Consider the following 21783-nt stretch of genomic DNA (forward strand, 5'->3'; position numbering starts at 1 on the left):
CCCGTTCTTTCCGTGTTTTCCTTGTATCTGAAAGTTGTTTGAAACGCGTCGTACGATCCAACATCGCCCACCCAAAAGAGTGAAATCTGACTTTCAAATCTCAATTTCTTTCGATGCGTTTCTTGTTTTCTTTTGTCATTCAGGCGTTGTCATTATAATATAGTTGCAACACTATTACACCGCTAGACGCATCAATGTGGCGTGTACATGTAAAAGCACTGAGCAAACGCTAAAATATCAACCCCAATTGCAGGTCGTTATTGTGTAGACTCTGTTGCTCTCGTTGTTATTCTTATGGTTATCCAATGCGATGTGACACCAACATATTTCCTTCGTATGTATACATGCTATGTGCTGTGCTGGTCGATAGTTTCTCTTTTTCAGGGTATCCATCAATCCGTGATACGCTGCGAGCAACGAACCGTCTCCTATATGCAACTGCAGCATCTCTCTGTCCGAAATATTTTATCCCTTCACTATATGTGCACCATGAAGACGGGCGAATTGGGGCCGGCAACTCTTGGCTTTTGCCATAATGAGTTATATGATTCCCCCGCGCCATATATCAATCTCTCTGGCTAATCAGTATCATGTCAGATTCTCGTATAAACTGCAATGATTGTATACATACAGAATAGCACTATATAGTGCATTATTACTCTAATAACGTGACTGATGAAGTAGGACCGAACGAAAATATCACCCAGAAATTTGTTTGTACCGTAAAAGGCCCTTTTTATATATCGGAAATATCTGATTGAAAACATCGATTGATCGCACATTTCTCCCTGTTGTCGTGGAAGCTCGGCCTTTATTCTTGGAATTTGATTTGGCTGTTGGATCGACAAGAATGGCGTTGCTAGACTCTAATGGGCCTAAATAAGACGAGACCCTGTCACACTCCCAATACCCTCGTATAGATGCATAGGTAGCCTTCATATGTAATTCAGTCAAGTAAATAATGCAGCCATTTTCCGAACAGACTAGTCAGACCAAAGTACTCCCCCCCCCTTCCACACTATGTGTTATTGACATTGTAGAAGCCGACCCCAGCTATTGAGCCGGTGTGGGCGTTTTGACAACCGAAATTCGATGAGAGTTACACCCAATGCCCATCGTGTTTCTTTTTCTTGGATGATTGACAGACAATCCGGCAGAGCAAGCAAATTTCAGACAGGAAAAAAATAAGGTCTCCTAACAATTAGAAACAACACCCAGCATCACATATACGCCTTCATTTTCATGTTTTGTTGTTTTGCGTGGAAATTGTACCGTGTGTGAAAAGCATATCCTGTTAACAAAGTTCGTCCCCCCCCCTTCTTTTTCTCTGTATTAGCGCACTCGTCTGTTGTATAAACTATGGCGTTTGTGTTCGTTAGGGCTAAATAGTCTAGGTAGGAGATGTGATACAGTGTGTACATGTTGATATTGCGCGTACAATATATCCGCATGGAACCGGAGCTGCATGTTTTCGTCGCTCCTACCAACTATTAGAAAGGCAAGACGTGTGTGTTTTGTGTTGTTATTCTGACCCGATGGCAAAAAGGTTTTTTTTTTTTCTGTCTTAACACACAGTCAGAATTCCAATTTCAGCTGTTAAAGAGAAACCCAGAGAGAACCTGGAAGAGTTTTGAAATAAAAAAAGGTACGCGCGTGTGACCCAATGGGCAAAGGAAACACGAACTCAGAAAAACAAACATTTTAAGAAGGGGAAAAAAAGTTTTCTTTATTATTGATATGCAAAACTCTCGAAAGAAACACTGTCGACTATTTCCGGAAGTTTGTTTCATTTTACACAATACGTCTGCCCCTTCTTATTGCCTCCTATTTCTTTTCCTTTTTAAGGGAAGGAGAGCATTCGAAGCATTAAAAAAAAGTCGTGACAGTCTAAAGTCAGAGACGGCTATTTAATCGCATGTTTTAACACCGCAGGGGTATTTTCGATTTTTTTCTTTCTTTTACAATTTCAGCTGGATGTATGCGCCGCCGTGTTTCCTCTCATTCTCGGTCTATAATCTTTAGCTACGATGAACGAATTCACCTACTTTTAACGTTCAGAAATGTCTGCCAAGTCACGCACTTTGGCCTATCTCTGCAAACTTATCTGGACAGTCAATATGCTACTATGCAATAAAATAAAGGCGTTCATAGCTATAGGCCATTCAAAAGTTAATATACAAATAATGATAAATATCGAGCAGATCACTCATCTTTTGATTTATTAAACACAAGTAGCAAATACATTTAGCTATTAAACAGCCAGCTATGAAATCAGCAGGTGTATAGGCTGCCTTTTAAACGCATGTACTCAAGCTTTTGTTTTAGAAATGTGACGTTTCTATGGCAATCGGTATTCTTGGTAATGGTATAATCAAATCAGCACAGCAGTCACAATCGCCATAAAGTCCGCCAGCGCTAACGTGAAAGCCCAATCATTTTCGTTTTTTAAAACTTTGAAACGCCATTATGTGGACAACCGTATCCTTTAATTCCGTATAGATGTTATGATGGCGTATACGTGTAACCCAAGCAATCAATTGCGGGATTAAGTTCGACAATTACAGCCTCCATCCTTCTTATTAAGTAATTAAAGATTACGATTGCGTAGGTAAGTATAATGCGTGGTAGATATTAGCGTATTTTCTAATTGCCGTACAGTACGCCGCTAAAATGGAATCTCCAAATTATTTCCAGAAATGAAACGAAATGATAAGAGCTTGGTTATGTTGGTCAGCCTCTCAGGTGGCTAATCATCCCGAAAACGGACCCGTGGATGATTAGTTAATTAGAGAGCTCGTCTGTGAGCGTTCGTGTGTTTGTGAGTACCGGTTGATGAGTCTGAGAATAGCAAACTATGAGGAAGACAAAAAAATCATAGAAGAAGACTGTGAGAGACAAGAGCCTTTTGCGAGAAAATAAAATGGAAAAAAAAAGAGAAGAGCCGTTCTTGTCAAGCAGCCGTATAGAACAGAGAGAAGCATCTCCATCATCATCCCACACACACACACGCACTCCACCCGGTTTCGGTCCTGCTGCTTTGCTCCGTTCACGATGATGAATGGAAAGGGATCAGCGTGATGAATGAGCCGCTCGGCCACGACCCAATCAAAAGCAGCAACAGCACACAACTCTGCCTTGCACGCACACGCCGTGGCGTGTACTATAAATATGGTGCTCATACATTTATATATAAATATGTGTGTGTGTGTGTGTGTTTATCTGTACATATATATATTTCATATATCTATATACTAGGTCTGCTATAGCAGCCGGATAGAGTCTAGCCCCAAAAAGATTCCAGGGAACCGGACGCTTGTCGAGACGTTAAATGTCGTCGATGAGATGGAATAGATCAGCGTCCTTTTCATCTACACCAGCCTAATGGAAAAGAAAAAAAATAAATAAATGTAGAGTTGGCCGACCAAGCATATAGGCAGGTCTATAGCCGACAGCATATTGTGCAGTAGGTCGTGTACAATGTCTATGCAACTTACGCTCGCAACTTCACACATACTGAATAGATAACGGAAATGCCTAGGTTAAAAAATAGGCCGGTGTGATAAGATAGGAAGCGACCAAGTGGACTGCATCGCTACATCTATTATTCGCAACCCCGTCCGTGACAGCGGACAACTTTCAATTGGGCCGCAGGAAAAATGTGTTCCATCTACGTATATATATATATATGTATGGTATGTAGTACGTAGACTAATGTATTACATGCAAAAGCCTACACGCAGCTACGTCAGACGATTATATGGAACGATGACGTACAACCTGACGCCGGAGAGTTATCAGCCACTTTTGACCTTTTAGCCGGGTAAATACTGCTACTCTTTATATCACTATGCTACACTGGCCGTTGCTCGACTTAGAGCTTATACGTGTCTGCCCCCCTCCCTTTTATTCTTCATTTTCTCGTTCAATTGCTTGACTTGGGATATAAAAAAAAAAGAAAAGAAAGGTTGATAAGAAAATCCAACTAATGATTTATTCCGCTTCCTTTTTCATTTCTGGTCTTGTTCCTCTTTTCCTCCCCGCTAAGAAAAAAAAACGTATGCGGCGCTAGAAAAAGCCAAATGTCGTCGATCGATGTCGTTCCAAGTTGACTGGGCTCAGTCTGCCGGCCGAGTCGTTATCGTGCGCGCGTCGCTTTCCACTCGGTTGCGATACACACAGACGTCTGAGAACGCATTTTGCTGCTTTTAATCCACGCAAAAGTGGGCAAAATCGTATCGCAATAATAGGCTGCATCTGTCCGGATTCATATTACATCGTTGGCGCATCAAGCCCTTTTTTTTTCTTCGCCATGAAAATTTTCCCCTCAGGAGTTGAGTGCACGGGAACGTGGTTGAAAGAATTCAAAGGCAAGGAAAAAGGGAGACAGAGCATCTGAAGAATAATAGAATGCGCGGGCCATTCAAATCGACCCAAGTATGGATTTCTTCACGCACGTTGTGCTCTGCAAGAGTATTGAACGATTTTTACTTGGATCCCACAAAGTTACTGGCTTCTCTTTTCATTTCTTTTTTCCTCCTTCTTCTTCTTCTTGGTTTTATTTTTTTTCTTTCTTTCTCCTTCTTGCTCTTTTCCTCCAGCACTGGATTAGATTGAATCGACGTCCTCGACCGGTTGGGGCTTCGTTGGCGAACTGCTTTATATTTTCTATTTTCCTTTTTTTTTTTTTCTTCGTCTTGTTCATCTTCTTTTTTTTTCTCTACCCAAAAATTTTCACAGTGTACATGCAGTAGATATATATTTAGGGAGAGTCAGCACGTTCCCTTATGGTCTTTCTCGATTGGGGGCTGCCTTACTTGCTGGTCTACTCCCTTTATCTCTCTCTTTGGGTTCCCTGCAAGAGCCAGACTTCCAGCAAATTTCCGGCTTCCCCCTCTCCAGAATCTCTTCGGCATCCTCTTCCCGTTATGTGGCCTGCAGCCTCTGCTTTTTTTTTTCTTTATTGTCCTGTACAGATTTTTCCGTTTTTCGACGAGTAGAATATGGAAAACGTAAATTTATTCGAAAAATCTAATCGACTGAGGATTCACCCAGAGGCTCAAACCTTTTCCTTTCATGGCATACTAAACAAGATTTTCGGTAGGAAGCCTGACGGTTTTTCCGTCAAAATATGATCATCCAATAATAGTGTTTTTTAGGAATATAGAGAAAGCTGAATAATAAAAAGGGAGAAATGCATGAAGCACCGGGTGTCAAAGCGCTCTGTAATTACATGGTGAATACAACTTGCGCGTTTTCAATCAGTTTGATTCATTTCCCATTGAAAATTCATTTTTCAACTCCAATCCAAATAGCAGATAATTATTGGGCAGCATTAATAATCAATAACTAACATACAATTTGATGTTTTTTAAATTGCCACTTTAATTGATATTATCTATATTTAATTGTGCCGTAGAAAAATGAACAAAAGTCGATAAAAAGAACTGCACGACAATCAGTTGACAACGGGGCACGTTACTGAGCCGGCATTTTCTAATGAGTTAAAAGACATTGTAAAAGAGCAAAGATCGTCACATGACATTTCTCCTGCATGGTTCACTTGTCTGTTGAAGAGGAACGGCATCCGCAATTTTGACCAAAGGCCGGAGCGAAAGTGGGCGTGCATTGATGGTTGTCAACTTTATAATGAACGAGGAACGCGTTGTCGACTCACGATTTCAATGACGGGGAATCAAGTATAAATGAAGTTAGCACCGTTGCTGGTACTTGCTGGCTAACCGACCACAAAGTTTATACGTCAGCCATCTTCCATTGTCTAATCTCGATCAACACTCACACACAGAACGAGACTCTGCACAACTCAGACCTACAGGACATTTTGGTGTTCAGATAGTGGTGGCAAGGAGCGCAGCTATGGTCCCATTCAACGATCGATTTGCGTAAAGGAGATGGCAACACGAAAAGCCAAAGAAAAAAATTAAGAATAAAAGGGCAAATACCCTCGTTCCATAGCGAGACACAGAGCAGAGATCTCACAACAGGATATCGTCTCTTTGTCATTGCCTTTGTTCTATATGTCTATATTGCCTTCGTCTTTATATGTGCACGATGCCGCCGCATAGTTTATACTGTGTACTGTATACCCAGATTATGTTAGACTATACAGAGATGATCGGAAAGCCACCGCATATATAGAGAAGAAGACGACAATACACCCTTTTTATTTGTTTTTATTTGGGTTCATCGTCTTTCACGTTTTATTTCAAAAGCGCATTGTTAATAGTCGGCATCTCAGTCCCGAAGATGTTGGTCATGATTTTTCATGAGCATCGATAAATAGCGAGATACGCCAAAAGATCAGCATTTGTCTTTTTCTTTTGTGTGTGTAAAGAACATTGCATCATCCGTCCAAGAAATAAAGAACAACAGAAAGAGGCTGATACGAAGAGCAAATCAACAAGGTTGGACAGAGATGGAACGACAGAATGAAACGAAGAAATGGAAGAACTTGAAGACACATTAGCAATCCTTTGCAAAATACAAAGCTGACAACTTTCTTCACCTTTTTTTTTTGTTTGTGTAGACGGGCTTGTTCTTTTTTTTATTTCCCCTGAAAATCATACCGCTTTATCCTTCACGTCGTTTGACGCCATGCCGGTGCCAGCGGCCTCGCGAAAGACCTAATTCAATTTCGACGATATATTTAGATCTCGTTATTGCAAATTATACGGAACCTTTCCAGACCAACTGTATCTTGGCAATTGATTGTCCCATTCGTTACACCGTACGAGAGTGCACAAAATTTTTCGTTCATTTTTTTCTTTGAGGCAAGTCCGGCATACGTTGATCGATCGCAATGACAGTCTGTGATCCAATGTTTTATATAATTTCAAACTGCATCAGTTTTAAATTTTAAAAATCGGGATAAGAGGAAGCGAGGAATAGGAGAACAGCCAGTCAGCTACGTAGGTGAGAAGCGTTCGATAAGATCCGTTGGAGCTATCGGGGTTCGTGATAATGCAAACAAAGAATAGGGACAACTATAAAATCCTCGAATGCGGCATCGTGACGACGCCATTTGCTTTGGTAGAATGAACAACACACAATGGGAAACGATCGTGAAAGTGTCGTGATGTTGTAATCAGATTGAAAAGCTTATTGTCAAAACTGGGAAACATTCCTTTCTTACGCGGCGAAGACGGAACGCTGTTTGTTTTCTTAAGTATTAGATACACTGCGGATCAAAATGCTGATGCTCTTCCCGTTAGATCCTTTCACAACAAAAAAACTCCGCCAACAGTTATGTTCCAATGGTACATTTCATCTCACCCTCCCCGAATAGAAATAATCCCGGAAATAGTGAACGTTCACAATCCGCTGGATCACGTTCCAAATTCCCTTTTTTTGTCTGTGGTATAAGAATATTCGAATTTGTCAATTTCGCATTCTACGTTGATTGGAAATATGCGCCTCATCGTTCAAAAGATGTTTTTCCATTGTGCAACACGGGTAACGCTTATTACCTGTTAACAGACATTTCAACGTTGAAACGTTTGCATGAGATACACGGCATGAATAGAACATTACAACATATCATCCCATGCACGAAAAAGAGGCTTGAAATACGTTAAAAGGTCGTGACGCTACCATAACATCGATATTAACCGCGTGACCTATGAATGGGATTAGTCGTTGCGTGAGAGATATCGTTCCAAATTTTCACAGTACAAAATGTCTCGTATTTAAACACTAAAGAATTATGATGTTGCTTTTCAACGATCGTGAAACATCATACTCTCAAGCTAGCTAGACGTTATACATGACATCCAAAGATGAAAAATATTTCTTTATGTGCATGAGGCTCTGTTCAAGATGAAGTCGTTCGGGATACGGTCAAACGTCATGCAATAGATTGAAATTAGCCTTCCCGCCTTACTCGAGGTCTAAGGGAGTTTTATTGTGTGATGTCATATGGTGAAAGATCTTTTCGTTGGTCAAAAAACGCCCCAGCTAACACACCCGAATACCTGACGATATTATTGCATTTTATTCAAAAATGAAGTAAATAACAGGAAAACCAATGTTTTACTCTCAAATTTGGTTATAATAGGTTTAATTTTATCGAATTCCACGTACACGAAAGCCCGATTTCTAATTTCACACAAAAGTTGAGCTGAAAAAATAAGCCCGACAAAAAAAATAAGGCCGACAAAAAGAATAAGCCCGACTTCTTTGCGCACTTCTTTCATTTTTTCAAAAACCTTGATATAGCTAATGCATACCTAATTTAGATGCAAAATTTAATAAGGATTAAAAAAAACAACTTAAATTTTTTGTAGGGCTCTTGAGTTGTCCAAATTGAAATTTAGTTTTTATATATACTTATTAAATATCATATAATTTTCTGCATTACTCTTACTGTAGTCTTTATTTAAGACTGAAGGTGTATGTGTACTGTAGCGCAAACGTCTTTCATGTTGCCAATTCTAAGGCGAGAAAAGTTAATCGGATTCGTGGTGTGCGCGGCTGCTTTAAGGAACCTCAAATGCCACCATTATTGTTTCTGCCCTTTTGGTAGGCCTACTCCTAGATGGTTACAATGTACACACAGTTAATAGCTTCGTCGGTTGCCTCTTCTCCTCTGCTTGTCCCGATATTTGCAAACACCAGAAGCCTCCCCGCCCAAAACGCCGGTTTGCATGAGCGTGTCTTTGGCAGGCAAACAAAACAGGCGGGACATAACGACCGTAAACAAATGGAACGAGCCCCTCGAAAACTGGTATATAGTAAGAAGAAAAAGGGAGATTCCATCATCTATCAAAAACGAAACGACTATATGCCGCTGCTGGAAAACGCGAGGAGGAGCCGGTCGTATAAGCGAGCGTTTATGTATCAGCAACAGCCATCGGGTAATTTACGTTCACTGGCTATCAAAGGAAATAACGACAGCCAAGCAGCCCGCAGTTCACTGTATATATATACACACACACCAGCCATTGCATTTATACCGCCGCATTTTTCTTTCTTTTCTCTTGTCGATTCTTTTTATTGATGCCCTTCTATGTAGCCTTAGTCCGCTATAGATGATAGGAAAGGGATATTAGAGATGGAAAAAAAACAGCCGGTAGAGTGTTACACAGAAGCCTATAGAGCACCATTATGTAGTAGAAGAAAAAAATTGTACATTTTTTTTTTTATTTCTTTTTTTTTTTTTAACGCTTGATATAAATTCATGCCGCCAATGGCGGAGGCCTCAAAGAAATGTTTCGACAGCTGTGCAGCAGTTAACTAGACAACATCGTTCATCGAGCATGAGCGATAACGGCGAGTTGATAGGAAGAAAGGTAGATCGAATCCTCTAGCACATAGTCGAAAACGGAAATGAGGAGGCTAAAGAAAAGGAAAAGACCCATACATCTTCCCAACCGCTTTTTCCAGTTAACGAGTTGTTAGTTGTAACGAACGACAGGTTGAGGAGCTCGTCCATTTTCCGATATCACGTATTTTTTTTGTTGTTGTGCGTTCGCCTTCTTCACTAGGCCGCTCCTTCAACCCACCATTCTCAAATCATAAATCCTTTGAGTACCACCCATAATATAGGCACAAGACTTTCCCCTTTGATATTGGCTTCCTTTATTTTGTATTCTATTATAGTATTATAATATAACGACGACAAACAATACTTTGTAGAACGTATCTTGTTTCTTTGTCTCGAATACCTTTTACTCAAATAGCGTCTTTGCTTCTGTGTTTTAAATTTTCGATGTTTGTTTTTTTTTGTTCTTTTTTAGACAAAAATTCAAACGAAAATATACAATTTCGTATGCGAGCTGTGCGAGATGACGTACACGAGACGTGACCATACGAGGCTTATATATCAATCCACACTTTTTATAGAATACACGCCGTATATTATACAAGTCCCCCCGACTGAGAGCTGCCGTCTGAAATGCGCCGTCTTTGTATGTTTCTGAGATACGCCGATCGAGCTGCAAGTGATCTCGAAAGAGGAAAGAAAATGAGTAACAACAACACGAAAAAAGAAGCCGAAGAAAGAAAAAACAGGATGCGCAATTCGATCAGGCTCACGAGCTGCACGAATTATTCAAATGATATGTTATCGCGCTCCCCATAAGTGATGTTTCAATCCATTCCTTTATTTTCTTTCTCATCTTTCTGCTTCCTCCCGATACTTATATACAGTTGGGCGGCTCCCTTTATTATTATTTTTTTCTGAAATTCTTTTATCTCAGGTGCCGTCTACACAACCATGCCAAACCATAAATTTCCACGCGACAACGACTCGTGTCGCGAAGCAATAACTATAAAACAAGGAGAGATAAATTCACGTTTTTTTTTTTTTATTCTTTTCATTCCTATTACGGAGATATGATATAGCTGGCTTCCCTATTCATCCACTTACCCAAATGTCCTGCATGAAGGCTATGCGCATTATTTAGTAAAACAAACGAACGTCCGTCAAGACAACAAGAAGCATAGAAAAAAAAAACAAATCAAGATTTATCGTTGCAAGGAATTTCGTATAGTTAGTAATTAAACTTCATTTTATCTTTTAGGAATTCCTTATTCAACATAAATACCTTTTTTTTTTTTGTTTTTTGTGTCTTGTCGGTGTGTCCGTGGTATCGTCGTGGGTGCAACCCTCGAACTGTTGTGTACGCGTTAATTTTAAAACAAGAAATGTAAAATTGCCAATTGACAGTTGGTGCACGCTTGATTGAGATTTCTTCTGTCGGAATCGGCGACTTTTGTCGGCTTGAATTCGGCATTGAAGAAAAGAAAAATGGAGCGGGCGACGATGATGTGGGTTGACTGGCTTTTGTCAAAGTTTCTGCTCATTTTGCATTTCTCTCTCTGTTTAGTTTTTCATTTTTCTCTCTTTGAAAACATGAAAAGGAGATTTCTTTTTTTTGTCTGTACATTTTCCATTGAAATGTTTCGTCATCTCAGCCCGTTTGAAGCGCGTCAGTCAGCGACCACGTAGACAGCATCCATTTTTATGTATAATCTCTCCTGCTTCGTCTGAAGCTTTGTGCTTATTCTCTCGAGGCCAACTTGAAATCGACCAATATATTTTCCCCAATATGCACGTCAATAATATTCCACTCGCCCAGCCTAAGCAGAGAACGACAGATGGAATCAGCCTTGTATTTTGCACACAATATTCCTCGGCTGGAATCTAATCGGCAAACACAAGTAGCAAATAGATGTAATTTAACAAAGCAACTGTATTTATCGAAGGCCATTTTTGAATTATTCCAGTTATCAACAACGGGTTCGAAACTTGCCCTTTCAGCAGGAGAAATGCAAGTGAATCATATACAAAGAATTGCTAATAACTCGGTAGGTAACCCCATTGATTTCAATTCGGTTTCCTTTTGGTAGGGAAACCGAATTTATTTATCGATAAATGTAACCGAATAAATATAAAAAAACGTCCGTGACGCGGCTTGTGTTGCCGACCGGAGGACTCCCATTGCTTGTGTAGCGAGATAACATTAACGCCGACGTTATAGGGTTTATGTTACGTTGTGGAGGCAACCGTGCGATAAACCAGGCAACAATCCGAATCATCACACACAGTCAACCTGAATCGCTAGATTATTATTCAACCGCGAGCTAGAGTTTCGTGATTTCGCCGCTTATCTGTTCCGCCTGGCGGGGTTTGAGCGACGGTAGGGAGGTGGGCCGTAGAAAATAGACACATTATACGTGGAGGCTGGAGAGGAAGCTAAACCAAGTTATGAAGATTGCTGATGTTCATCTGTGTACCCCTCGTGCATATTGCATACTCAGCGGCATACATAAAGTCGGAAGTCAGCGAAACTCAACCAAACCAGCGGCAACGGCATGCACGCATCCCCTAACTCTATATGCATCCGTCCCATAATTCATTAGTGCATACACGCCTATATTTTGGTATGGGGAACTTCAAGATAAACGATTGGGTCAATCCTCGGAGAGAGAGAGAGGAAAATTTATCTCTCCTGTTGCTACGCTTTAATTCCCTTTTGCCATGGTGCTAGAACACTGGACGTGACATGGCTCACGCTATCTGGCAGAGCTGGCGTGGGTGGGATCGAAGGAGATGAAGACGAACAAAAAAGAAAAAGCGAGGATGTAAAGAAAACGGACATACTGTCGTAAGATCCCTACCAATCCGCCATGTAATGGTCCCGCCAAAGGCGAGGGAAAAGAAGGACAGAGGTTCACCTATCAACACTTTTTGCATTCACGAAAAAGAAAGAGAGAAGAATGAAAGACAAAAGAAAGGTCGTTGCAGAAAAGCGGAGATGAGCATAAAAAAAGGAGGTTGACAACAAGACGAGACAAAGATCGAAAAGGGCTGCAGAGCTGATGACGTCGGCTTTATCTATCGCCATTCATTTTTTTTTGTTTCCTTCTTCCTTGCTCTCTATTCTCTAAACGATGGAAAAACCAGTAGGCGGAAAGCTGCGGTTGTTTGGTGCAAAATTCTGCCATCACATCCAGCTGTTGGCCGAGGAAATAATTAATAAAACATGTACCTAATAGACGTGTACTACTTCCAACATTCAACTTGGAAATCTGGAGAGGTTAGCAAAGATTTCATTTCCAATTTTCCATCATAATTTTTCTACTTCAAGGCTAGGGAGCAGAAACAGAAATTGGAAGGGAAAGAAAATGCATGACCGATAAAATGTGACAGTGTAAAACATGTACATCCAAAAGGAATTCGAGCCACACGTCATCGATTTCCCTATCGATGACATCTATTCCATCCTGCTTCTTTTTGTGATGGCCCACGAATCCCGCAGAGAATAGTGGGAAGTGGTCGCTTAGGAACCAATCAGAAGAATTGTATGCAATGGTTCTTGAAATCGGTGACAATAATATCCATATCCTTGGAGAGAGTCAGTCCAGAAATCCAATTAAATTGACCGGGGCCTGCTCCTTTGGTCCCTAGTGTTCGCACAAAGTTGCCATTCGGACGAAAAATTTGAATTCTCCCGTTGCCATTATCACCAACCAGAATAAATCCTATACGCCATAAAAGAACGTTAAATTTTCCGTACAATACATTTTGTGAATGTTTGAGATAGAACCTTGGTCATCGATGGCCAGACATTCAGGATGTTGGAATTGACCGCGTTGTGTACCCCGAAAACCGAAGACGACGACACGCTCACCGTTCGTTCCAAAGACTTTAATCCTGCAATTACCAAAATCGCAGACAGCGACGCGCGATCCATCGGGTGAGACCTTAGCAAAAATAAACAGACCACAAAAACAGCAACACATTATTTTTTGCGAAATATCAATCTTTAACATCCGCTTGTAGAAGATCCTTACCGCCACCCCGGTTGGTTCGCTAAATTCCCTCTTCTGGTAGAGCTTCCCACCGGGGAGAGTCATCGACGAGACGGCGCCCAATTCTCGGAAATAGATGCCATTTCGATCGAGGACCTTGTTACGCGAATAGCACACACAAAGCCCGACATGAAAGAAAGACACAATCGTTAGAGAGGGCTTTTTGTCACGTGGCTTAGGCTTATGGCTTAGAAAACGAACAAGCTGCTCGTTGCTGACAATCGATAGGGCTAGGTTTGCTTCCTCTTCCCAAAATTTACGTTCTTTGGCATACTTAACTCTGCACATGGCAAAAAATGAAATACGAGCAGTTAGGACGCGAAATTCAAAATGCGCACACCTGGACTCGATCGTTGCACGTATCGCAGACGTAGATGTAGCCTTTGGAATCGACGGCGATGCCTTCTGGTGATCGGAAATGGCCTGGAGATGTTCCTTTGACGCCGATCTGGCGTTCGTAGACACCGTCTTTGTTGAATACTTGAATGCAATTCAGCCACTTGTCTGCAGGTAAAAGCAAACAACAAAATCAAATCATCAAGGTAATTACTGAACAAGACATCAGGGAATCGTTCCGAATCAAATAAGGATTGACGTTCTGGCAGTAATCAACATTCAAGAGTTATAACGAAGAAAATGAGAACTGCTTTCCTGTTCCTTCCCCGCAATATCCCTTCTATTCTTTATTCCCCTTTTGGTACATTACAAGACGAAGCTTCAATTAATTATCGGACCTGCTCTGTAGTTGGAGCGTCATAACCAGAATCAGAGACTCCAACTTTCTTTGTTCCTTTGTCTCACTTTCTGTGCCAGACATTTCGACATGCGTTGCTTAGACGTACACTACCTGTGACGTAGATCTCTTCAGCCACTGTTGAAAACGCAATACCGAAAGGGCAAAGAAAGGTTCCACAATTAGTGGACGGAGCCGTCGTCAAAGATGTGCCCTGAAAGCAAAAACGTAACTTTAGTACATCACGTCACGCCGAAGCGGAAAGTGATTAACAAGTGGGCAACCGATGATATAGACAATGAAATGATATATCTTTCTCAAAAGAAAAAGAAAAAAGGATCATTAGTTTAGTGTCGACGCACTCACGTGAGACACTGTGCTACTGCTACCACCTCGTAGGTCCGATCGATAAGGGCTGCCCAAAGATTTTATTATCTTGCCACTCTTGTCGACGACATAAACGCGATGGCTGTCGGTTGCTGCCACGTAGATTTCACCCGTCCATGGCGAGACGGCCACGCCAGCTGGACGTTGTAAAAGATTGGACGTGATGCGCTGGCGCGGATGACCAGGCAACGACCTTAACAATTACGATCAAACATAAAAAACATTTATCTCTGTCGTTTTGTGACGCTTCATACAAAAGACATGTCAGCTCAACCTTTCACGTATCTCAGTGTCACACTCAAACGAGCGGCTCGGTTACACACACACACATATACTTTCGCACATGATTCATTTCCTGCTTCGTCCAGCTTCATGCCCCTCCTTCCGCACCATAAAACATCAATCATGGATGCCTCATTCTCGTTATCTGGTTTGGCTTTACCTTTTTTTTTCCTCTCCAAATGCTAACTTCCTATGACGCATTAGGTTGCAGAGGGTGGGCGCGGTTCATTACCTGTAGTAGAGAGATTGCTTATCAGCACTGGACTGATATTCAGGTGGCTTTTTACAGTCGGTAGGTGGTGCCGAATAGGATGCCAAAAGGGCAGGCTCGATGGGGTAGGTGAACAACACTCGTCGGTTTCTCATGCGGCTATGGGTCGATGATTCGTTCGAAACGGAAGAACAAACGGAAGGGTGAAGTACTGCGGCAGAAGCAGTGGAAATGGAGGTTGCGACGCATCCATCTGTCCCATCCGTCTCGGTCGATTCGCAAGTCAGCGACAACTCTTCACTGTCAAACATCAAGCGGGCCGTGCCGCAGAGACGCGCTGTCTGCAGGATAGCTTCCGAGCGCTTCAGCACGTCCGCCTATTGAACAACATGCAAGACAAAGCCATGAAGTTGAAGATCGATTAACGATGGTGGATTCAGTGTTTTCTTTTGAACGTACATTTGGTACGGGCTCTTCATCACGCGATCCAATGGTCGGAGTCTGGGCCAGGATTTGATCACAAAGTTTTTGGATTTCGGTGAATGTCGCCGCTTCCTCCTCGCGCCACAACTTCAATTTCACTAATAGCTGTTCCTGTTTCTCCGACAGTTGCTGCATTTGGATAGCAATAGAGGCTCGTACGTTGTCGCGTATTTTCTTATAGCGCGCCTGTATCAACAAATTTATTCAATTACACACTGGAACACGACAGGAGGCAAAATGAAACCATTCGCCGCATTTGCGACTAACCTTAGATTCTTGTTTGATTAAACACAGCCGCTGTTTCTCGGCAAACAGGTCGTCAATTACATCTGACCAATTCTTCTTCAATTGCGTGGTGTGCAGTAGGTGGCAACTCTTGCAAAATAACTGGTGGCAGCCAGCACACGTGTAGTAAAAAACAAAGATAAGATTAAAATGTGTCTCACAGTTGACGTGGTGCGTAAATTTGAACAAACGAAAATGGGCTCACTTGGTCGCAATGCTGGCATGTTAAATTACTCTGGGGTCTGCACGAACAGCGGAAACAAATATCAATTCCTTTGCTGGTTTCCTTCGCTGAATTGCTCTCATCTTTTGTGCTGGAACCGGTCGAAAGAGACTCGATAAATGCCTGTAAAAGGATATTGGTTGGGAAAGCGTTGATTCCCTCCAACGGAAGAGCCACCTCAAGCCGACAGGTAGGGCAACTGATGGCAGTCAAGTTCGTTTCAGCGTAAATCCGCAGGCAGTCCAGGCAAAATGTGTGTTGGCATGGCAACTAGAGTTAATTCGTGTAAAAAGAAGACGCATATTTATGAACAACAACTTTCTTTTTTCTTATTTTTAAGAACGTTCAAATTCAAATCCAAATAGAGACCATAGTTGGGCGGCGTAGTTGTTCTAGGCAAATGGCGCAGCGCACCAAATCTTCCAATGTTTGACTGGCGTGACGAAGAGGCACTTTCGAACGCTCGGACGTCGGACGCTTTTCCTCATTTAATGTCGGAGATCGACGAAGATTCTTATGACGGCTGCTGTTCGGATTTGCTCCGGATCCAGGAATGTAATGTTTATTCGCCTCTTTGTCCGTTACGACGAGAGGCATTTTGATGTATCCTTTATTTTTCGGCTCACAAGTTTACAGCTAGAATAAAGAGGTAACAGTTAGAGCTTGAGTTTGTTCAGTGCCACACATGCCATCTGGCCATGTAAATGCGAAAGAAACCAAACAACAATAACGACTAACGACTAGACATTCCAAATCATTCCATAAACCAAAAGTCCTTGCATGAGACGGCAAGATAAGATGGATATCATGATTCACAATTTCATATGGACCAACCTTATCAGTGCATTCTCACGTTTTGGAATTGCATGCATCAGAAGTTAGCCTATGAGAAATTAACTTAGCTACATTACATATATTTGTCGCACATAAGTAACTGTGACGATAGAAGAAAATTTTTTTGTAAAAAGTGGTTTATAAACCATTGTTCTCAGTAACTTGAAATTTAGCGATATACTCGTGTGCAAGTTTTTGAAACCTTTTCAAACATTGTTCAATAGTGTAACGCTGTTTATCCACTTGGAATATGTCCATTACTATCTCAAACGTGATCCAGTATTGTAAATTTATGGGAATTAAGAGATGGGAAGATGTCATAAAGAAATGGATGTTGCTTATTTGTACGCAATGTCCCTAACGTTTTTCTAACTACCGTAGTAGACCATTAAAAATTAACAAACGAAACGGGTAAACTAAAATTTCGTAATCTACAATTTGACAAAAGTGATGATGGTGATGCACTAAAAAATTACCTGATGGGTTGGGGTGGTCACGTGTCGTGAAGCGTTATGTAATTTTAAATCATACAGTTGGCACACGGTCACGTCGCGTTGTCCCGATTATCTTCCGTCGCGAACGAAGTCACCTCGTCAACATGCCTCGTAGTGTTACATAAGGATTGAAGGGTCGTCAGAGGGCGGAGACTTTGAACAGGAAGACTCTCGGAAAAATTTTGTTTTGCTTGTTTGTTTGTTTTTATTTTGACAAAAGGGATTTTTTGCTTAAATAAGTATTTGTTGTTACTTGTAACATTGTAAGTAGTGTATTCATCACCCGGAAAAAAAGTATGAAAGAGAACGATATTATATCAACGATTCGTAAATAACGTTTCTTATTAAATTCCCATAGAAAAAGAAAAAGGGGAAAAAATATGGGAGAGAGGGGAAATTTTTTTTGTGAGAGTATCTGAATCAGACCAACGGAGAGCGGTAACGATTACCGCCAAATTTAATAATAATATTGTACATTTTCAAGAAGGAAATGCTTTTCTGTCTTCGAGAACCACAAGACGAACGGACGGCATGTAACATCAAATACTTATTAGTTTTTCTGATTTTTTTGTTTGCTTTAAATCGTGAACAATTTAGCTGCGTCTAATAAATCAACCGGCTCTGAGGGGTAGCGAGAATGGTAAGAGAAACATTTTTTAAAGATAGAAAAAAGGGTTTAACCGTAAACGGACACGCGAATACATACATACAAGACATATTGACAATCAAACTGCCGCTAAAAAATTTAGATCAAATTTTACTTCTTTACCCTTCGGCCTTTGCCCAATTCCCACTCGAATACGAGAAGCGTATGAGTTAATAGGGGAAATGTTAACTGATGAGAGATGGGAAAGGCAGGGACTTCACAAACAAACTACAAAATTTCCATGCTAGTGGAAAATCACCCATTCCCGATTGCTCCGTCATTTACTTCCGAGACCTTATCATAATTATTAGATCAGCTTCCGTAAACTTGATTTTCGCATGGGAACAGAGACAGGATTTAAAAATTCAAATAGCTTCCAGTGCTAGCAGAATAATTCGTCCCGTCCGATGAAAACAGTACATTTTTTTTTCTTTCTTTTAACTACGCAATGCTTAGGTTTCTTTTTATAAAAAGGGAAAATTGATTCTAACGAGAGCAGTTTTGTGTTAGCTAGAGTATAAGCCGCAGTCGTAGTCGGGTCGTCCAAGGTCCGTCAACACAACGGTCGGTCGGGAAGTTGGCTGGCATGAGGAAAACAAAGGTCAGTCGTAAAAACGAATCCGTACTCAGAGAGGACAACAGAGATAGCGAAAGGAAAAAATAAATAATAAAATAAGAATAATGAAATAAAACAATATCAAAATAAATACATAAAATTTACACTTTACTTTCTTGTTTTAACTATAAAAAAGTGCAACGAAAATAATAAAATAAAAGTAAGTAAAGAAAAATTGCATAACGTAAAATTGAGCAAGAGAAAATTTTGTTTAGAGTACGGGTAGTAATTGCGCAGTGCTAAAGCAACCGAGGAAATCTTACCTATTGCTCTTCGATGCGGATTCGTTTACGTAGAGTATCGTTGTTGGTCGCGTTGGGAGGTTCGGCTGTCATCACTTTTAATCGGGAACCACAGACTTCTTGCCCGTGCAAAGTCTGTCATAAGCCATAAGCTTGCGTCATGCAAAGAATAAATAAGACGAGCGGCCATTTGCTTATTTGTACCATTAGCGCCCTATCGGCGGAATCCTTGTCGGCATATTTTGCGTAGCCACACGATCTGCCACCCAGCATGTAGACATCAATGAGGTGGCCGAAGCGTCCAAAAATATCCTTCAGTACATATATTGGAGGCGGTGTTGGCTGACATACTATAAATAACCTGTTTAAAATACAAGGAAAATCAAGCGTTAATGTTAACTTTAAAAACAGTTAACTGCAAAGCCCGATGCTGTTACCTCTCTCCAACTGGAGAATCCATTGGAGCTAAGGGTTGAGGAGTAGGTAGCTTGACCGAACAATATGAAGGGTCATAGGTTTCACCAGGATAATTGTTATTGGTGGGTGGTTGGCTAGGCGAGAGAGGGATCCCCTGAGTAGAAAGAGCCCCCAACATTTCCAAGTGGCCCATCAATTCATGTCTTTCATCTGTGCCGTTTACGGCGTGTTTTGAAGGGGACTGCAGGAAACCTTGCCCCAAACCGGAGGCAGCTTGAATTAATGATGTCGCTTGTGCAATCGTTTCGGCCAACGTAGCTAAATTATTATGTAGAGCAGCTGTTCGGGCAGCATTATTTGGCGCTATCAATCCGTGATAAGGCGCGCTAACTGGCGATGGATTCGTTGTAGGTACAGGCTGAATACTGTTTTCCATTCCCCCTTGTCCTTGCAGTCCAGATAAAAAGGGTAAACGTGTGCTGGATCCAACGGAGGTCAAGCAATTTACACCTGTCAGAAAAACAAAATGTTAATTATTGATGAAAAAGGTTGGGGAATACAGTCGGAGGAACGATGTCGCAAAACAAAAACAAACTAACCTGCATATTGCACTGAAGTTTGGACATTTGTCGTGGGAAGTGTTGCAGATGAAGTACTGCGGCTCGGTTCTGAATTCATGTAATCGAATTTAACAATCAATCTTTGTCCTGGTGGATATTCAAAGCCGTGGAGCTTTTCTTTTGCGTAGGACGCTGCTTGAGCATTGTTGTACACGGCGGTGTACTGACATCTTCCTTGCTGAAAAAGAAACTAGATGTAAATTGCAACGTTAAAACAGATATACAGTTGTCACACCTGGCGGTTCTTGGTTTCTCTCTTTTCACAGTAATCCAAACCGGGAATAATATCGAATAACTTCCAGAGTTGATCTTGGTTAACAGACGATGATGCTACCACTGCGAGACGAGAGAACCCTTCTGTACTATTTCCACCAGTATGATTTTCGTAAGGAAATACATCGTAGTTGCTTGTTGTCGAAGAAGCACTGCCGATATTAGACTGAGAACTGTCTGCGTGCATTGGTTTAGGCGGTCTGGGATCAGCAAAGACGGGTTTGAATGATCGTTCACAGCACTCGAAGGCTTTGGCAGTGTGCGACACACGGTGGTATTTAACGTACGCGAAGCCTTTGCTTTCTTTGGTATTTTTATCTTTTACAATTGAAACATAGTCAATGTCACCAAACTGAGCAAAGTGATCTCTTAGCTCTGAATCGTTCATGGACTTGGGAACAACAACAAAAAGGCGCAATAATCTCTCTTCTTCATTAGAATCTCTTCTTGATCCTTGCTCACGGCTGTGAGCAATCAAGACCTTTAATGGTCGAGGGTGACATCCAATGCAGCGGCCATTCATTTCTTCCATTGCTGTTGCAGCTTCAGAAGTTTTTGAAAATTTAATGTATGCCACACCTAGAACAAAAATGTTTATACAGATGTAGTTGCTAACAGGAGAATTTGTATATAACACCATTAGCTACTGGTCTAGTTTTTCAAAACCCCTTTTAAACAATGCTTTTTTATAGCAACACACACTAAAGTTTAAAAGAATCACCGCACTGATAAATTTCAGTCTAAAAAATGGATAATAGAGAAAGTTAGGTACCCTTCGGCTCCCCTGTTGTTCGATCCTTGACCATCCAAATTTCTTCAATGGTCCCAAACTTGTGAAAGGCTTCGCGAAAATCATCTTCTGTCACTGATTTACCACATACAATAAATAGTCTTGAGTTTGGTGGTTCGTCTTGTTTGCTTTCCTTTAACGAAGGATGGGCATCTCGATGAAGATCCCCCGACACATTTGGCTTTCTTTCAGCCATTTTGCACCCTTCTTCACTTTCTTCTTCTTCTTGCAAGTTATTGGAGTCGACGTCATCAGGCCGTTCGTCGTCTGCTGATAAGGTTTCTAAACAACAATCCTACAGCCGCGCTTTTCAAAGTTGCCCACTTCATCGTCGTTCGTCCACAATTTATCGTTGTACTTGTACTTCATCGTTTATAGTAAAAAATAAAATAAAATACAAACGTAAAAAGTGTAGCTTTCCACCGTCACGCATATACCTATACGTGGCAACAACCTTGAAACCCAAGGCTAAGAATGTTAATAATATCCTCTCAATCCACGTTTGCGTAATACGGTATAAACAATGAGTTTCAGTTTTTGCAGAAAATTTTTTAAGCCCGACTAAATAAGCCCGATTTTTCTTATTGTTTCGTTTTTTACATTTATTTTAAAAACCATAAGGCCTATTGAAACACCAATTTGATTTCAACGGTGAGTATTCAATTCTGAATCAATGTATTTAAAGCGAAATTTAAAATTAGCCAAAAATGAAAAAGTGCAAAGGCTATAATAACCTTACCACTTTTGTAAAAATCGGCAAAAAATCACATCTTTCGATGAAAATCACGAATTCGATGAAAATCACACAGTATAATCAAAATTTAACGCTGATTCAGAAAAAGCCATTAGTTTTCTTGTCAAGATAGCAGTTTTTGAATTACACTGAATATTCGTGCAAAAAATAAGAAAAGTCGG

At 41.0% G+C, this 21783-nt stretch overlaps 2 protein-coding genes and 1 long non-coding RNA gene across 4 annotated transcripts; 1 reads left to right on the top strand and 2 right to left on the bottom strand.

The window, feature by feature from the left end:
* Nucleotides 1-12570: 12570 nt before the first annotated feature.
* On the bottom strand, nt 12571-16533 carry LOC130685366 (RING finger protein nhl-1-like). The gene is made up of 11 exons (XM_057508670.2): nt 16306-16533; nt 15919-16206; nt 15696-15815; nt 15405-15614; nt 14967-15322; nt 14432-14645; nt 14180-14279; nt 13673-13836; nt 13315-13428; nt 13068-13224; nt 12571-13002 (listed from the first exon to the last, which is right to left on the bottom strand). The coding sequence occupies exons 1-11, from the start codon at nt 16531-16533 to the stop codon at nt 12812-12814; spliced, it is 2142 nt and encodes a 713-aa protein (XP_057364653.1). The 3' UTR covers nt 12571-12811.
* On the top strand, nt 15993-16595 carry LOC132088157 (uncharacterized). The gene is made up of 2 exons (XR_009421432.1): nt 15993-16126; nt 16277-16595. It is a non-coding gene; the product is annotated as an uncharacterized LOC132088157 (long non-coding RNA).
* LOC132088156 (RNA-binding protein 45-like) lies at nt 16433-21110 on the bottom strand. 2 transcript variants are annotated; one of them, XM_059496230.1, is made up of 7 exons: nt 20851-21110; nt 20041-20657; nt 19785-19983; nt 19206-19695; nt 18973-19129; nt 18790-18903; nt 16433-16572 (listed from the first exon to the last, which is right to left on the bottom strand). In XM_059496230.1, the coding sequence occupies exons 1-6, from the start codon at nt 21062-21064 to the stop codon at nt 18790-18792; spliced, it is 1791 nt and encodes a 596-aa protein (XP_059352213.1). In that variant the 5' UTR covers nt 21065-21110; the 3' UTR covers nt 16433-16572. The 2 variants fall into 2 exon arrangements, with proteins under 2 accessions (XP_059352213.1, XP_059352212.1); XM_059496229.1 differs by lacking the exon at nt 16433-16572 and adding an exon at nt 17518-18491 and having other exon boundaries at nt 20851-21109.
* Between the last annotated feature and the right edge of the window lie 673 nt (nt 21111-21783).

The sequence above is a fragment of the Daphnia carinata genome, chromosome 7, assembly GCF_022539665.2.
Source record: "Daphnia carinata strain CSIRO-1 chromosome 7, CSIRO_AGI_Dcar_HiC_V3, whole genome shotgun sequence".
NCBI classification, from domain to species: Eukaryota; Metazoa; Arthropoda; class Branchiopoda; order Diplostraca; family Daphniidae; genus Daphnia; species Daphnia carinata.

What these genes read in the sequence shown, in the direction of transcription:
- LOC130685366 (XM_057508670.2), bottom strand. Translation starts at nt 16,533, where the DNA reads ATGCCTCTCGTCGTAACGGACAAAGAGGCGAATAAACATTACATTCCT. An exon ending in TAATCAAACAAGAATCTAAG is followed by an intron (nt 15,615 to 15,695) that starts GTTAGTCGCAAA and finishes TTGTTGATACAG; the next exon opens with GCGCGCTATAAGAAAATACG. An exon ending in AAGCAATCTCTCTACTACAG is followed by an intron (nt 14,646 to 14,966) that starts GTAATGAACCGC and finishes GTAATTGTTAAG; the next exon opens with GTCGTTGCCTGGTCATCCGC.
- LOC132088156 (XM_059496230.1), bottom strand. Translation starts at nt 21,064, where the DNA reads ATGGCTGAAAGAAAGCCAAATGTGTCGGGGGATCTTCATCGAGATGCC. An exon ending in AACAACAGGGGAGCCGAAGG is followed by an intron (nt 20,658 to 20,850) that starts GTACCTAACTTT and finishes TTTTTGTTCTAG; the next exon opens with GTGTGGCATACATTAAATTT. An exon ending in GAGAAACCAAGAACCGCCAG is followed by an intron (nt 19,984 to 20,040) that starts GTGTGACAACTG and finishes TTTCTTTTTCAG; the next exon opens with CAAGGAAGATGTCAGTACAC.